Genomic DNA, 17914 nt, shown 5'->3' on the forward strand with positions numbered 1-17914 from the left:
CTCTCTGCAAGTGCCTTAGCAGTCAATTTCACCACTCGTTTCTCCTTTTCTGGATGTGTCCCAGCCTTGCTGGCGTTGCTACTTTGCACAGCTGATTCTGCAGCAGGCTCACGGGGCCTGTCAGCAGCTTTATTTGTGTCCATAGTTCAAATGTTCCAAAACTCAAATATTTACCAAGTATTGAGGGTTTATGCGGACAAGCGAAAGTTTGTTTATAAATCAGAGCTATTATGTTTGACCACCAATGCATTGGAATTACGTCTTCTTAGATAAGTGTGCACACTTTTATATATGGCCATTTATTAGTAGCGCTACTCATACCTTGCGTTGGGCGCCGTACTGATTCTGATGAAGAATTCTGAGTCCTCTCCAACATCCACGGAACAGTCGCCAAGAACTCCACGTTGTCAGCTGACAGACCGATAGTCCAGCTGTCCGCACCTCGCGAACCCTCCAGGGTAACTTTTTCCAAACGGCATTCAGCTCTCCGCGGCGATCGATCACTCAGACTTTAATTGTCCTGTTTGTCCTGTTCCCAAAACACCGCGGTGCAGTTGGCACAAACCTTTCCCCAAAGAAAAGCGAGTTTGTGACTCTAATATAGAGGCTAAGCCTACGCTTGAAGCCACTGAGGTGGTCGTTAACGGGGGGTGACGCGATGTCACTGGTATGCACGCATTAAGTAAACAGTCCAATAAATCCAGCAGTATGTATCTTGTCCTTTTTTGGTCTTTATTCCATATCAACTTCACATAACAGCGCAACGGTCACAAACTGTTTGCCATCTTACAATTAATGACACACCTGACGCCGTTTACGTGCGTCTACCTTAAATACCTTTACATAATCAAAACAGAAAAAGGTGACCTCTAGCGACCACATAAGGTATTAACCCAAGAATGGCTCCTACAGGGGTATTAATAGAGGAAACCTAATAGTTTACCATGAATAGGAAGAAAACCAGGTTTAAACCTTTATCTTTCATTTTGTGTTGCATTTTTCTCTTGTTGCAAGTTGAAAACACAAAGCTATAATGTATTATTGCTATCATTTGGCTATCTGGGGAATGCACGAGACTAACACACAACTGTTAAGAAAAAAAGCTATTTAAGTAAGGATGAAAATTATAATCACCAACCTGCATCCTTAATTAATTAAATACAGACAATAATTTGTATAGATGATAATTTTAGCTTGCATATACTTCATTTGAGTCTCATTGCACGCAGGTCTGACAACAAGCCTATATGTCCACAGCATTATATAAGTAATCTATTCACAGCTACTTATAATTGTATTATCAGGGCATCAATGTGTACTGGAGTAAACAAATGCTCTCATCACTTGCTGTCACCAGGCAGTAATGTTGCCTTCAAGTGCGGCCTGGAGGTAGATGAAAATCGAGTTGTCAAAGGATTTTTAATTCATAAATCTAATTTCGTCTAATGTGGCGTCTAATTGTGCAAAGTGTTTGAACTGTATCGTGAATTTAGTGGGTAATACCACACACTAAAGTATTTTTGATTAAACAAGACAGAGAAAGTACAATAAATAATGGTCGTTTCTATGTTATGTCTTATAGTAACGCATAATAACTCTTATGTTACGCAAATTTACCATGAAAACACCGCCGCTGGAATATGTATTCATATGACTTTATCATTGGAAAATATTTGTAAAGCCTTACCGTTTTAGCTGAGCGAACGCAAATATTTACAACACTCGAGAAGTATTTAAACGCCGCTTCAGTTTGCCCAGCTACACATTCTTCCAAAGCGTGAGCTCACCAGTCACGTGAGCTAGAGCTTGCCAAGCAATTGGCTGCTTCACGCCGGGGCAGTTGTTTTTGTTATGAATCAGGAAGCTCTTCTTTCAAAATTGGGTGTGTAGTAACACGTTAAGACGGAGAATTAAAACCTCTTTTTAGTGACTGGGTTCTTAAATCGTGACCTGATATCGAAGCCGCTTACAGCTAAACAACCACCTTCTTCGCTGAAGACTAGACGATATTCGTAAGTATCAGCTAGTGGCTACCTGACTTTCTTTGTTTCATTTACTTCAAGCAGTCGGAGTAGGTTGAACTTTCTAACAAGTGCTGGATTGGGCTTAGTTTGTGAATATAACGCTAGAAAAGATGTCTACTAAGAATAAGAAGAGTCAAGTTTAGTCTTCATTAGCACTAGTGAAAGTTCATTTTGAGCTGTCAAAACTAAGTACTCCTACTATAGATGGTAACCTATACCCCAGTGAATGCGTTATCAGCTCTTGTATTTTCACTTTTGATCTCTTCCTGTTTCGTATTGGAACACAGATATCTGGACATTAAAGACTGTTTTCACACACTTTTGTGGCTTTGAGGGTATTTCTAAGGTTTTAGACTACATTCTGTCTTTAAAGCCTGCTAACAAATTTTATTTTTAAACAGCAGGAAACCTTTAAAGCTTGACGAATACATAACCTTCAAGACTGATCAGTTCACACATATACACAATCACAAATACATCTGTATATAGCAGGGGCATGATGACGTATTGAGGACATATGTCAGGCGAGTTATAGGAAAAACAGTACATGTATTACAATAGAAACCAGTTGACTCACAGGCTTGTAAACATCCAGAGTCTCATTAAACATGCCCATCAGTGCCTCTACAACCATGATGTGATTTTTATTTTATTTTGTTTTTATTTATTTTTTTCCAAACTAACAAACACTAAAACTAACAATATTTACTCTATGTTTCTACTTTAATTCTCCTTATTCAAAAATCGTTCTATTTGTTTACCTTTTTTTGGGAGAAGACAGATCCACAATTTATTAAACTCCGCATTTTTTTCCAATAGTGTGCAGTGCACCGAGATCCTGTATGGTTGGTGTGTGGTGCAGAAATGGCGCTGGAGGAAGGGGCACGTAGCTGTCTGCTGCGCTTCCGCCAAAAACTGGAGGAGGACATTAAGCCCACCTACCTGATGGATCACATGATCAGTGATGGTGTGATGACTGTGGATGAGGAGGAGAGGATCAGGACTCAGGTGAGCTTCTGGTGGTTTCTACATTTTCTAGAATTAATACTGTGGTCAATGAAAATATTGCTAGACATTACTGAAGCCCTGTCCTCCTTTCCTCCTCTCAGACTTTATTGTCCGTGTATTGAGTCACCCTCCTCCTACCTTTATTTACTGAGTCAAGTCTTTGTTTTCACACTTGTGTTGACTTTGCCATTTTCTGTGGACACAAGACATGACGATAACTGTAGATAACTCATTTTCCCCTTAAGGTTATTTAGTAATACATTACCTTGGATTTCGCCATAGAGAAGCAATGCTGTGTCATTAAAATGATGTTCCGTTAAGTAACTGAGGCATACATGAACAGAATGCTTTTTGGCTGCTGTAGAAATCAAACTAACAGCAAAACCAATAAGTGTGTACAATTTTAATGTAACTTTACATTCTCTTTTTAAATGATTAATAATACAACTGTATTCCAACCTTTGCCAACATTTTGCCAACATGGGATTTCCCCACTAGATGATGCAACTGGTTGATTTCTAGAATACAGCTGGCTTAAACCATGCACAAATGTTGTAACATGAACAATCTTTTTTGTGGAATGTATCTCAGACTCCTAACATTTATTCAAAATGTCGTCTGGTATGGTTTCTACCAGATCATAACATTTCACATCTCATCTCTGATGTTTCTGTCTTCAGCCTACCAGGAAGGATCAGGCCGGAGCACTAATAGACCTCTTGTTGAGAAAGGACAACCTTGCCTACATTTCTTTCTACAACGCACTGGTCAGAGAGGCATATGACGATTTGGCCAGTTTGCTCCATAGGGACCTGCCGCACATCTCATTGAATCCACATAAGGGCTCTTCTGATGGCTCTGCAACTTATGGTAAGAAGTAGGAAGCTGTGGGTGAGGATGGTGGTGGTTCGATAGGTTGTGCTGTTAGTGTGTGGGAGTTCATGAGTGCTGGTAGAAAAAAAAAAGGATATGCAGAGTCTGCTTGTTGTGTGGGAGTTGATCTTGATCCTGACTGAGCATCTTCTTAGTATTAAACTTAGTGTTGTTTTTTGTATGATAACTCTTCAAACACTCACAGTTTTGCTTTGTTCAACAGTTCAGTCAATGCTTAGTGAAGGTGGCATCCCACAGAGACCCGTAGTGTTTGTCAACAGACCAGAACTGGTGAACAGGGCCAGGGAGAAGCTTTACCGGCTCCAGAAGGAGCCCGGCTGGATCACTGTCTTTGGCATGGCTGGCTCGGGGAAGTCTGTCCTAGCTGCTGAAGCTGTTAGAGATCATGGAATCATTGAAGGTGAATATTTGACTGATATAAAGCACTAACTATCAATATGAATTAGTTTGAGGCAATGACTGAAACTGAAAAGCTTAAAACAAAAAAGTTTTTGTAATCGTTGATGTACTTTTCTGGGTCTCTTACTGTCATAGATCACTAATGGACTCAGCTAAGATGATGTTGTTGCTAATGATCCACGAACTGACAGATAGCAGTTACTTCTCTGTAGTTTGACAACTCTTGCTCCTTTAACTCTTTCTTCCCTCTTATCTCCAGATTGCTTTCCTGGAGGCGTCCACTGGCTGTCCATCGGCCAGGTGGACAAGCCAGACCTGCTGGTTAAAGTTCAGTCATTGTGTTTTCGTCTGGAGCAGAGCCTTGATTCCCAGCCCCTCCACCGTCCCCCAAACTCTCTGGATGAAGCCAAGGAGCGTCTACGCTTCCTCATGCTGCGCAGATATCCAAGGTCACTATTTAGTAATTATATGTGATCTCCCAATTTTTTATTTATAATATTGAGTTTAACATGAAATACTTTAAATTTAATCAATCAATATGACAGAAGTAATATGTATATAGAATAAGTTAGTATATCATTTACATTAACCATGCCATTCTAATATCGACATGTACAAGTAAAATAATAAAGGATGTAAAAAATAATTAAAACAGAAAGCTACAGTATACATGTAAAGTATTTTTAAAGTTACTGAACCAGATGAATTGTGTCGGTCAACAACGCCAACATTATTATTATTTAAGTCAAGTCAGATGTAGTTTATTGGTGAATTATGTTTTATGTATATACCACTGATTTAAACTAGAGATGGACCGATCCGATATTACGTATCGGTATCGGTCCGATACTGACGTAAATTACTGGATCGGATATCGGAGAGAAATAAAAAATGTAATCCGATCCATTAAATATCAAAAAAGCACCTCACAAAACTTGCGACACAGCGTAACTCGGCTCATAACCGTAGCATGTCGGAGCAGTGTGCTCACGTAATAGAGCGGCTGTGTGTATTTGTAGCTTCGCTACCAAACCGGCATTTCATCTCCGATGAAGTTATCCCAGAGAGAAGTAAAGCAAGTGTGTAAGTTCATCTCTGAATGTTTGGAAAGCATTCCAGCATTAAGCTTAACAACCGATATATGGAGCAAGTGCCTCTTCTCTCCCCCTCCCTCTCCTGCTGCTACTTCAGTGGTGAAACTGATTAATGATCAGCTGATCGGCTTTTCTGTCGCGAGTCCGTCTCTCTTGTTTGTTTATTGCCCACTTCGCGCCAGAAAGAGGAAACCAGCGGCTGAACAACAGCAGCACGTTTAAGCTTGATAAGCTGTTGTTAGAATTTATTTAATATTACTTTCTACACCAGGATCTTTTTCTACGTAGCTGACGGCTGGTAACTGTGCAGGGGCGGATCTAGCAAAGTTTAGCCAGGGGGGCCGATAGGGCATTAACAGGGAAAAGGGGGCACAAAGACATACTTTTCTTTCTTATTCTCATTTAAAATGTCTAGCTTTTAATAAATAATTATCTGAATCTTACAGCCAAAGTTTTAATCTTATGTAAAATATATAGAAGTCCATTACTGTATATAGTAACTGTTAAGTCTAATATACCCCAGTAAGCTATACTACTTTTTCCTTTGGGAAGATACCATCTGTGCAGTCTGCAGTTCTGTTGAAGAAATATGTTGAATCTATTTAATTATTCTTGAAAAATAATTTATTTCTGTGCATTTTTTTTCCACACTGCATCAAATTAAAGTTGATTACATCGTTTAAGTTTATTAGATTGATCAGTATTGCTGAACTATGAAATATTTTGGGTGCAGTGTATATTTTACATACAGGTATAACAGAATAGCTTTAGTGTTGTTGTTTATTTAAACTTGAGTATGAACCTATACAAAATGCAGCAAGATATTAAAAAAACTGTTTTATTGATTAAAAAACACACTATATCGGATTCATATCGGTAACGGCAGATATCCAAATTTATGATATCGGTATCGGACATAAAAAAGTGGTATCGTGCCATCTCTAATTTAAACACCGCAGGAAATATAAACTGAGACATTTGAACTGCAATAATGCATTAAAAACAATTCAAATTTAAGTTAAAAGAAAGTTTCAAAAAGTTAAAGACAACAACTTTAAAAATTCAACAGACATTTTAGGTAAAGATTAATTGTTTCGACGGGGTGTTGGAGATAAAATAACTGTGTAATAAATGTATCCTATGTCACCAAACAAAATTCCTTGGAAAGTTGAAACTTTTACTAAAGAAGAAACTTGGTTACATAGAAAATATAAAAAAATGATGTGTTCAGTAACTCTAAATCTGCGTATGGAAAAATAGAAGCTTAAAGGTAAAAGGAATGCAGATGGTTTCATGTGCTGAATGTTGTCTAACTGCTCTGCTGCGACAGATTGTTCACCTGAAAGTGAGTAAGTGGTGCAGCCACAGTCATTCGGATGGTATCTACGTCAGCAGACGTAAACAGTCAGCTGATTAAAAAAGCAGCAGCTGTGACAAATTCCTTCTTTCTTTTGTGTTTTTTAGATCTCTGCTGATTTTGGATGACATCTGGGATAGTACAGTGTTGAAGGTGTTTGACATCCACTGTCGTGTTCTTCTCACCACCAGAAATAGAAGCCTCACTGATTCTGTTAGTGGTATGTGCTTTGTTGTTTTTCTCTGGTCACTGTACAGACTTAAGTGGGTGAAATTTCTGCGATTACTTTTCTGTATACTGAAAAATACTCTGCATTGACTGTTTTTGTAGGTGCTAAGCACGAGGTGGAAGTTGAAAGCGCTTTGGATGAAAACAAGGCCTTGGAGATCCTTGCTCTGTACACTAGAATAAAACTGCAAGCACTACCTGAGGAGGCTCGCAGCATTGTCAGAGAGTGTAAAGGTATGTATCCTGACACTGACTAATAAAGAAATCTAAGAGAAGCCTAGAAGTCTTTCCTAATATGGGTGATGTTATTTTTTTATAAGAAAACATGGCTAATTTCAATTTAGTTTTTGCTTTCTGGGAAAACAAATCAAGCTTTGTGACGATTTAGGTCTCATATCATTTTAGGGTCATGTGCTTTAAAAAAAAAAAAACACATTTCTGTTTCCTTGCCCCTCATGTCAGGCTCCCCTTTGGTGGTGTCTCTGATCGGAGCGCTGCTCAGAGAAAAACCAAACCGCTGGCGTTACTATCTCAGCCAACTGCAGATGAAGCAGTTCAAGCGTATAAGGAAGTCATCATCTTATGACTATGATGCCCTGGATCAGGCCATGGCTGCTAGCATCGAGGTACTTCCTGATGAGCACCGAGACCTTTACAAGGATCTTACTGTTCTACAGAAGGATGTCAAAATCCCCGCTAAGGTTTGTCTGCACAAAAGGAGATTGTTTATGATCCCTGTATTTTCTGACACAGTGACATAACATTTTAAAATTTAATGCTTTTTGCAGATTAATGGCATATTATTCTTCCACAAGGTTAAGAACGGTTAATTGTGTTGTTCTTTCTTCTCTCAGGTGCTGTCTGTTCTTTGGGATCTGGAACCTGAGGAGGTGGAGGACATCCTGGAGGAATTTGTTAACAAGTCTCTGCTGTTCGTGGACAATAACAGTAAACCCTACCTGTACTACCTTCACGACCTCCAGATAGACTTCCTGTTGGAGCAGAACCGAACGCAGCTTGAGGTCAGTCTAAAGGCATCCTTCAACTGAAGTGGGCAGTGATTGTCAATTAAGCTACAAGTTTTAAGAGGCCAGGCTAACTAATTAGCTACATTAGGTTTAAATTAGCTCTAGCATAAAATCAAAGCTATAAATCCAATGTCATTATCAGATGCATATTCTTTAACCCAACAAATATGGTTGTTTGCTGTTGTGTGTGTGCTTATTTGGGTTTTCTGTGTTAAACAGAGCCTTCACACTAAGGTGGTGCGTCAGTACCAGCAGCATTACAGAGACGGTCCCCCCACTTCAGGAGACGAGGAATCTCTTTACTGGATCCGATATTTGACCTACCATATGGCCAAAGCCAACCTTACCCAGGTAGAAGTGATAATTATTTTCTTTTTCTTTTAAGTGTGTTTGAACCTAGTAATTCATTACAGTGCTGAACAATGAAATGGCTTTCTCATTTTCTGTTCTACAGTATGGGAAACCATTTTTATTATAGATAGATAGATAGATAGATAGATATCTACATATATACATAAGTTAAAGTAGACCAGACTGCACAGCCCTATGCAGTGTTTTAAGATGACGTATAAGTGAGAAATAATAGCAGGGTTTTATTTCTTCAGTCTACCTTTTTTCTCACCATGCCTCTGTCTCTCTGTGTCTTTTTCTCTTTTGGTTTCTGATTATCTCTCTGTCTAGGAGCTCTACTCCCTCATGTTCTCTCTCAACTGGGTGATCATCAAGGCCAAGATAATGGGTTCAGCTCATCTCATCAATGACTATGTGGAGTATGGATCCATTCTGGACCAAGAGGTCAGGACATTAAAAAAATGGCCACTGTGTCTATTGCCCGTTTCACATATGGGATACACATATGTGTTCAGATATGGGTCACTTTTAACTTAATATTTATCACTGCCACACAAACCTTTGGTTTCTATGTACAAGTAGTTTTTCAAGGCATAAGATTAGTTGAGTAGCGTGACGCAGAGCCTGAAGATAATTGTTTTGTTTTTTTATTTCCAGTCATATTTTCACTGAGCGAAGCAACTCACAAAGATGCATGAGAGATATGTGCAGACTGCAGGAATTATAAACTTGTGCATACCTATCTGTTGCATCAAATTAGTGAAAATGACAGTGTCCTTGATGCTTAAATTTCTGATCTCCATGTACAAAAAGAGTAATTCAACAAAGAATGAGAGTGCAGCTCATTCTACCTCATCCCGAGGAAAAATACAGGTTTAGACTCCGTCTGTCTTTCATGTACTTTGTTAATTAAATAAAAAGGTTGACCTTTAATTTTCCTACCTCCATTTTTTTTTAATTATCACATTTTCACTTTGTAATTTTCATCTTTGCAAGAGAACATGCCATGGTGCATAATAGCAATTACTTACCAATCAAACTTTTGCAAAGTTATTCTAACTTAGTGAAGAATAGTTATGATAACAAGTGACAAGATTTGGGTAGTTTCCCTTTAATGTGACCTGGTGTTTGCAGTGGACTCAAGTATGCTTGTGTTTTCTTTGCTTCCAGAACAGTGAAGTGCGCAGTCAGTTCCAGGAGTTTCTGTCTCTGAACGGCCACCAGCTTGAGCAGCGTCCTTTCCCTGATGTTGTGCAGCTTGCTCTGTCTCAGCCGCCCAACTCCGAGGTCTACAAACAAGCTCGACTGCAGGCACAGAACCGGACCAAAGCTGGGAAACTCTACTTTGACTTGGTGTAAGAAAGCAAGCATTTAATATGGTGTTCTCTTTATAATGGAGATATTTCAAGTTGCTTTTTACATCTCATTATTAGTTAGTTTGTTATTGAATTATATGATAACTCGTTTTCGTTGTTAAATCTGTACTCCCTTCTTTAACATGTAAGATTTTAGATGACATTTGCTGTTACAATGCAATTAAAATGAATATTCAAGATATAATATATCTGAAATTGTTATTATTTCCATTCTAATGGTGTGTACAAGCTTTGAACTCCTGCTTTTACTGTTTTGTGTGTGTGTCGTGTTTTTGAATACAGGAATAAGAGTGGTGTAGACAATCTGTCTCGTTTGGTGATTCACCCCCACCAGGGCTCCATTTACTCAGCCTGCTTCTCGCAGGATGGAACCAAAATTGCTTCTTGTGGAGCTAGCAAGACACTCAAGGTACCATTTCACCGGCAAAGCATCAAAAGCAACAGCAGAATGGACCAAAATGCAATCATTAACTAGAATTGTTCAGCTCTCTGAAATCTACAAATAGCTTCAGTAACACTTTGTCGTAACCATTGTTAAAAGCTGTAAATTCATAGTTTATTAAACTTTAGTCAGGAGTTTTTAGTGTTACATGAGGAACTCAATATTGTACTGATGAAACGTGGCTTCGCTGCCATCTTTGCAATGGTGTGCAGGTGTTTAAAAGTACCTCAGGTGAGAAGCTCATGGAGATCCCTGCCCATGATGACGAAGTGCTTTGCTGTGCCTTCTCCCCTGACGGCCGTCTCTTAGCAACCTGCTCTAGTGACAGAAAAGTCAAGGTACACAGTCCACAGCACCATTATAACTATGTTATGATTAAGAAATAAGTGAGTAAAATAACACAGAAATCAGCCATGTTATCCTGATGTTCTTGACACTGCAGGTGTGGAATGGAGAGCGAGCAATGCTGCTTAGAACGTTTGAAGAGGAGCACGAAGAGCAGGTCAACCACTGCCAGTTCACCAACACATCAGGGCGCCTCCTTTTGGCCACCTGCTCCAATGACGATATTCAGAACGTCAAGGTTTGTCCATCAATTCATCTATTAATTTTCATTGTTTATCCAGTTCAGAGTCTCATTTGTGTTAGAACCCAGCTGTCATAGGAAGAGAGGCCTGGACAGATTGCTAGCTAACACATGCACATAAAAACACAAGGAAAAAAGGGGCTAATATGTTATGTAATGTGCATTTTCTTTGCTTCGTTAGTTGTGGAACCTCAATAAGCCATCCTCCCAGAACACCATGTTTGGTCACTTTCAACCAGTCAACCACTGCTGTTTCTCTCCTGATGACAAGTATCTGTCAACTTGCTCCAACGATGGTACCCTTAAGGTGACTGCCATTAGTCCTGATACTTGCTTTCTTTTTGATACGGTAACACACACTGAACTAGAAATAATTATTAGCGGGTGAAGTGCTCTGACATATACACTGTTTTTGTTTAATTAAATCTGAAGTGACGGATTTAAATGGTAAAGATTTTTTTTCTTAAATATGTTTTTGTACTTTTGTTGGACAACATGTTTCCTAGTCATGAGTTTACAGTCCCAATATTTTTATAATCCCTGGATTAAAACATTTGATTCTAGAAGAACTTTACTGCAACATAATAGGCAAATGATGGTACTCGCTTTCTATTTAGATCATTTATTAGTAACTAAATTTAGAAATACTGATATGCTTTACATACCTTGGTCTTGTAATGCACTGACTTGCATGATTCTGCATGTTTGCAGGTATTTGAGGTTTCTTCTGCCAATGAATGGAAGACGATCAATGTAAGTGACATGTTTACAGACAACAAGGAAGACGTCTTTGTCAAGTGTAGCACCTGGACTGCCGGTGGCAAACGTGTCATATGTGCTGCCAGAAATGCTGTTTTGGTGAGCATTTATCATTGTAAGCATGCTGCTGTATGATCCTGTACGCTGTTTTGTTTTGTTTTGTTTTTTTGTAGGTGGTGCTAAATGTTTGATAAAATTGGGTGCATATGGTTTGGATATTGTTCATTATCTTAATGGTTTCTCGCTGTACTGATTAAAAATTGAACACATTCACTCTATCCTCTTTGCCCTTGATGTTGGTGTGCTGTTTCACTGAAGGAGACAGGAAAGAGAGCTTGTTTGTCTTCTAGAGAGTCTAAATAGTGTGTCTTGGTTATAAATGTGCACATCCCCTCTCATCCTCTCCTGAGCTTTCCAAAGTCAGCCAGTCTTGTCTTGTTATCAGCCTCACTCTGTTCCCTACATCTTTATTTATTTGTATTCTGGGAACCCAAACACAGTGAAAATTCATAGGTTCTTTTACTCTAAGGTGACTGAAAGGAGAGGCTTTATAAACTTGAGGAAAATTGCAACATTAATCCTAAGGCATGAAGAAAATCTTTTTCTTTTTTTGATGCAAAGCACAGAGTTATTGTAGAGCACATTAATACCTTGGTATACTTGATATTGTCAAATGACCTTTGAGCTTAAAACAAGTTGCGTAAGTTGTGAGTTGGGGCCTCCATGTGTCGGACTTGTTTGTCCAGCACATCCCACCGATGCTCGATTGGACTGAGATCTGGGGAATTTGGAGGCCAGGTCACGGACCAGCCTTCACCTTCCAACCTGCATCACTGATTTTCAGCTGCCCATGACCCTGTCGCTGGGTGACTTGGATCAGTTTTGTTATTTACTGACCACTGCAGAGTTTTGTAGATGCTCTGACCCAGGCGTCTAGCCATCACAATTTGGCCATTTGTCAAACTGGCTTAAATCCAAACACTTGTCCATTTTTCCTCCTTCTAACACATCAAGTTTGAGAATAAAATGTTCATTTGTTCCCTAATATATCCCACCCACTAACAGGTGCCATGATGAAGAAATAATGGTCATAATGTTATGTTTGATTGGTGTAGCTTGTTCCCCAATAGGCATTGAGTTTGATGTTTGCCTAGACTGAATACTAAAGATGGCCGTGGCCACCAATTGGCTTGTCTTAAGCTTGGCACTTTGCTGTTTTAGGTTTTTCGAGCCGGGCCTGACCTATTTGTACAAATTGGTCGACCGCTAAGTTCTCAGCTATTTTTAGCGTTGCAAGGGATGCATGTAGGTACACTGCAGAGATACAAATATTTGCTAATTAGTGCTAACATATAAATGAACGAAATAGTCAAAGAATCAAAGAACTCACTGAGAATAAAACCAGGAGAGACAAATAACTGGGAAAGCCACGTTTTGTGCTTCTCCTTTCTTTTAATTTCAATGTGTTATTTGTGCAGTCGTAACAGCTTTTGGACATGTTGATGAGACAGCAGGTGCTGATTTGTTGTCTGTCTTTTATTGTTTCTCAGGTCTTTGATGTAGAGACATCAGACATGTTGTTTGAAATCAGGACCAATCGAATGAGCACAGTTCAATACTGTCACGCTTGCCCCACCAGTAACCTGCTGGCCATTGCATTTTCAAACTATGCTGTTGAGGTATCTCACTATATATTTAATGTCTCCTTTTTTATATAAAATTCAAAATTTTGTATGTAAGTATGTAAAGAAAATTCTCAATAATACTACTAATAATAATAAAGATAAATAAATGTTTGTGTTCCAGCTGTGGGATCTCGAAGCCAATAAAAAGATGGCAGACTGCAGTGGCCACCTAAGCTGGGTGCAGCGTGTCCAGTTTTCTCTTGATGGCTCACAGCTGCTCTCCTGCTCTGATGATCAGACCATCAGGGTAAGACTGAGTGTGTGTGTGATAAAGCTACAGTATAACAGTACGGAGAGAGGCTGTCAGTGTTGTTCTAATTGCTTATTCTGACAGTAAAATTAACTTCACAAGTTGACTAATTACACTATGTTCCCCCCTTGCCAGCTGTTTCAGTTCTTAATGAGCAGTGCTCAGGGATGATGATGTAACTGTAGTACAAAAGGTATCTGGTCTTTTTTATGTGAATAAAATCAATGCATTTAGGCCATGGCAGAAATAAAGATCTAACAGTTATTGTGCTGCTTTATAAAAGAAAGAGTCCTTTATAGCTGTTGCTTTGACTTGCTTTTAAATTACTTCTCTGTTATTGGGTTACATGAAGATGGCAAAATAAACTATTTAACAGGTTTGTCTTGACTCATTGCTCTCTAAAACAAAATAATATGTATCATAAACATCTTGAAGACAATGTAACATGAAATATCTCTGCAGTTTAGCCTTTGGGGTGTTTTTACAGTTTTTACAGCTGCTGTTTTTCAAACAAGGTGGCAAAACTGTCCCTGACAGTCCACAACTACAGCAGAGCCTTCTGTACATACTGCTTATTAGGGGTGAGAGAAAAATGTCGATACTGCAGTGCATCATCTCACTTCACACTGAGATTGCTATGCTGGCACCAGATATTGATCGTGACACACAGCCACAGACTCACAGCCACAGACTCAGAAGATGAAAAGCAGTCACTCCTGTTGTTATAAACTTAACAGGGCAATAAATTGCAGGTCACACTAGGGAAAAGGTGAAATAAACAGACGTGTTGACAGTGTCCTCTTTCATCAAAAGGAAAAATCCTGACCTGCCGTGGCAAATATCCTGCAAGAAAAAAGAAAAGTACTTTGTGGCTATGTGTGGATTTGACTTGTTTTTACCAGAAACCCTCATCTTAACTGCCAAGAAGATGCCAGTGACTTAAATATTGCCACAACCGTCAATTTATTCAGTTTTCTTCTTTTTTTTTGTGGTGACATTGCATATATTCAACTCTAACTCTGGGTTATTATGTTAGATTTACATATCTTGTTCGTTCTGTTTTAAGATATGGGAGACCAAGAAGGTTCACACATCCTCAGCCATCCGCCTGAAGAGAGATTCTGACGTTCTGTTTAATCATGAGGAAATCATAGTGTCAGCTGCAGATAATTGCAACAGACTGCAGGTGAGTTGTTAGGAAAGTGGATATATCAAAGTGCATAGAGTTTTTTTGTGGCAGGAACGTGAAGCTGTAGTATTTTTGTTGGTTGGTACAGTGATTTAAAAAAAAAATTAAATATGCGTGTGTGTGTGTGTTTTAGGTGCGTGATGGTAGAACAGGATCGGTGCTGTTCCAGTCAGAGGAGAAGTCATCCAGGATCCGGTGTACCTGTATCTGTCGGCAGCCCTCTGCTGTTGTCCTGGGGCAAGAAGATGGCACTGTGCAGGTAGATTATACAGATTCTTACATTACTGAAGGACATAATAAATTGCACATAAAATAAGCATATCGAAAGTACGCTCACTTTCAGCTTTTTTTGGTACAAATTGCTAGTTCCAGGTTGAACTCTCTTTTCAGAGATTTTAGTATTCGTAGCTGACCAGAGTGGCATCCAGTGTGGTCTTTTGCTGCTGTAGTCCATGTGCTTCGTCTGGATGTGTTGTGTGGTCTTTTTTTGAATTCTGTGTAAACCCTAGAGGTGGCTGTGTGGGGAAAATCCCAGTGTTGTCATGCACCAACATCCAGACCACGCTGTGTAATGAGTAAATGAAATCACCTTTCATCAAATAATAATCTACAGTGTAATGTTTACTAAAAAGTAATGTTTCTCCTCTTTAACGCAAGTATAAGTACTCAAATACTGCAAATTTCATATATCTTTTTCCTAATCAAAGAAGCACATACGTGTATGGGCAGGTGTGCGTGTGTCTGTACAGATGTAAAAATGTCGAGCATTTGAGTTTAATCTTCCATTCCACATTGCTGTAGGAGGTGTTCTTTCAGGCCGTGTTGAGTCATGAGATCTGACATTATCGCTGTCACGCTTTTTTTTTATCTGTCCGATCAGCGGTGTGACAGGTCAGCACCTCTTTCATCTCCTTTTCCCTTGACTTGTTTCAATTTTTAGCCTTTCCTTATACCTGTAATTTATATTCTCAGTCCTTTTCACTCCTGCTCTCTGTATTTATTTATTTTTCTTTTTATCTATCTGTTTTTCTCCTTTGTTCTGTTTGTCCCCATTCTCTCCTTGCTCCACTGCTCTTTGTCTAGCTGATAAATTGCTGTTTGCAGGCAGAGAATGAGATTGTAGTCTGGTGAGTGTGTACTTAATGCATATTCTGCAGCAGTAGAGGACATCCCCCAAAGTTACTGTCCTATATTACAGCACAAACACTCACTCAAACAGGGTCCCCTGACACATCAGAACTGAGGCCAGTCCAGCCCCCTAAAGGAGAGAGCAGCTCTAATTAATTAAGAGGTCCTGCTGTCTTAATGAATACAGGAGCTAATGATTTTAATTACAGCTCCTCTCTGGCCCTTCATATGTCTCCCTTCCTGTCTCCTGGGAACAATTTTTGCAACCAGAAAGTAAAGAAAGAGCGATGATTAGTGATCCGAGACAATACCTGGAGAGAATTTTGATAAATGCAGATGCATACAAACAGTGATATTATCTATATTGCCAAAAGTATTCTCTCGTCTGCCTTCACACTCATATGAACTTGAGTGATACGTCATTCTTTATCCATAGAGTTCAATATAATGTGAGCCTGCTCTTTGCAGCTGTAATAGCTTCAGCTCTTCTGGGAAAGCTTTCTACAAGGTTTAGAAGTGTTTATGGGACGTTCTTCTTCCACAAGCGGATTTGTGAGGGTAGACACTGACAAAAAGGCCTGGCTCACGGTCTCCACTCTGTCATCCCAAAGGTGTTATTCCACACCAGACTTGCTCATCCATGTCTTTATGCATCATGCTTTGTTTACTGGTGTGCAGTCAAGTTGGAACAGGAAGGGGGCATCCCCAAAATACTCCCACAAAGTTGGGAGCAACAACCCCAACTCCTGAAAAACAACCCTACATTGCAATCCTCCTCCAAACTTTACACTTGGCGAAGTGCAGTCAGACAAATACCGTTTCCCTGGTAACCGCCAAACCCAGACTCGTCCATCGGACTGCCAGATGGAGACACGTGATTTGTCAATCCAGAGAACTCGTCTCCACTTCTCTAGAGTCCAGTGGCGGCGTGCTTTACACCACTGCATCCGATGCTTTGCAATGCACTTGTTGATGTAAGGTCTAGATGAAGCTGCTCACCATGGAAACCCATTCCATGAAACTCGCTGCGAACTGTTCTTGAGCTAAACTGAAGGCCATGAAGTTTGGAGGTTTGTAGCGATTGACTCTGCAGAAAGTTGGTGACCTATGTGCGCTATGCACCTCAGCATCCACCGACGATGCTCTCTGATTTTTACATGGCCTACCATTTTGTGGCTGAGTTGCAGTCATAACCAATCGCTTCCACATCATCTTTATATATATTTGGCATCTTTTCACAGTACCACGCAGGAAATTACTGTGCCCCTGAGAGCGACCGATTCTTTCACAAGTGTGAGTCAGTGGGTTGGGCATTATTCTGAACACTGAATATAATCCGATTCCTGAATCTCTGTTTTCTATTCTGACACATTAAGAAATGAATGATTTAGGGGTATTTTATTGTTGCGGTTCTAGCACCAGGTGGAGCCCTAGCGTAAGCTGGATAAAATCGTGGCTCGTCGGACTGCTGCAGCTCATTCATATTTTTTTCCTTAAACGTGTTGATTTATTTATAGCCAGTGTACTGGAGAACAATTAGCAATGATCTGTCAGTTTGCAGCATTGTGAGCTGCCAGCTTTGTTATGCTAATGTAAAAAGTTGAAAGTTTGTGAAATACGTGCAGGAGAGAGAACATAATGTCACTGTGTGTTTCTGTATGATTGAAAAGTGCAAATGTGTGTTTGTGTGCACGTGTGCATTGTGTGCCAGGCGTCAGGGCTGACAGTTAGTCATCTCCTAAGGATGCTTGGCTGCAGGATCCGAAGACTCCTGACCTCCCACAGGGGGTTGGTGCTGGCAGTAGCTCTGTGCACAGGCAGCGTGCAGGTATGGTAGGGAAGGAGTATGATCTGTGTGTGAATGTGTTTGCACTTCAGAGTGTTCAAAAATAACTAATTGCTGTTTGTGTGTGTGGCTGTTTGTTTACTTTTTCAAAGGGCTTTTAAAGCTAATAATAGAAAAGGCAGATTATTGTTGTCACTGTGCGTATCAGCTATCACATCTCACCATGCAGGACCATGCTAATTATTTGGCCATCTCACCACTTTTGTTCATGTGTCTTTGACCACATGAGTCTTAAAGCGAGTCAGTGGCTTGTTTATGTCTTTGGTGATG

General features: G+C 39.7%; 1 protein-coding gene across 3 annotated transcripts in view; it reads left to right on the forward strand.

The window, feature by feature from the left end:
• The first annotated feature begins 1833 nt into the window (after positions 1 to 1833).
• Positions 1834 to 17914, forward strand: part of apaf1 (apoptotic peptidase activating factor 1) — a 46622-nt gene continuing 30541 nt past the window's right edge. Inside the window, exons 1-22 of one of the 3 annotated variants that reach the window (XM_087830707.1) lie at positions 1834 to 2012; positions 2844 to 3032; positions 3713 to 3902; positions 4129 to 4326; positions 4585 to 4774; positions 6884 to 6996; positions 7107 to 7238; positions 7467 to 7705; positions 7859 to 8026; positions 8252 to 8383; positions 8714 to 8827; positions 9554 to 9738; positions 10042 to 10168; positions 10414 to 10539; positions 10644 to 10784; positions 10969 to 11094; positions 11499 to 11645; positions 13097 to 13225; positions 13353 to 13478; positions 14548 to 14667; positions 14804 to 14929; positions 17510 to 17626. In XM_087830707.1, the coding sequence (XP_087686833.1) occupies positions 2889 to 3032; positions 3713 to 3902; positions 4129 to 4326; positions 4585 to 4774; positions 6884 to 6996; positions 7107 to 7238; positions 7467 to 7705; positions 7859 to 8026; positions 8252 to 8383; positions 8714 to 8827; positions 9554 to 9738; positions 10042 to 10168; positions 10414 to 10539; positions 10644 to 10784; positions 10969 to 11094; positions 11499 to 11645; positions 13097 to 13225; positions 13353 to 13478; positions 14548 to 14667; positions 14804 to 14929; positions 17510 to 17626 (3090 nt within the window). In that variant the 5' untranslated portion in view covers positions 1834 to 2012; positions 2844 to 2888. Of the gene's footprint in view, positions 2013 to 2843; positions 3033 to 3712; positions 3903 to 4128; positions 4327 to 4584; positions 4775 to 6883; positions 6997 to 7106; positions 7239 to 7466; positions 7706 to 7858; positions 8027 to 8251; positions 8384 to 8713; positions 8828 to 9553; positions 9739 to 10041; positions 10169 to 10413; positions 10540 to 10643; positions 10785 to 10968; positions 11095 to 11498; positions 11646 to 13096; positions 13226 to 13352; positions 13479 to 14547; positions 14668 to 14803; positions 14930 to 17468; positions 17627 to 17914 lie in introns of those variants that run through there. The other 2 variants (XM_006780778.3, XM_087830706.1) reach the window with 2 other exon arrangements.

This window comes from Neolamprologus brichardi, chromosome 17 (assembly GCF_056152115.1).
Source record: "Neolamprologus brichardi isolate AB-2024 chromosome 17, ASM5615211v1, whole genome shotgun sequence".
NCBI classification, from domain to species: Eukaryota; Metazoa; Chordata; class Actinopteri; order Cichliformes; family Cichlidae; genus Neolamprologus; species Neolamprologus brichardi.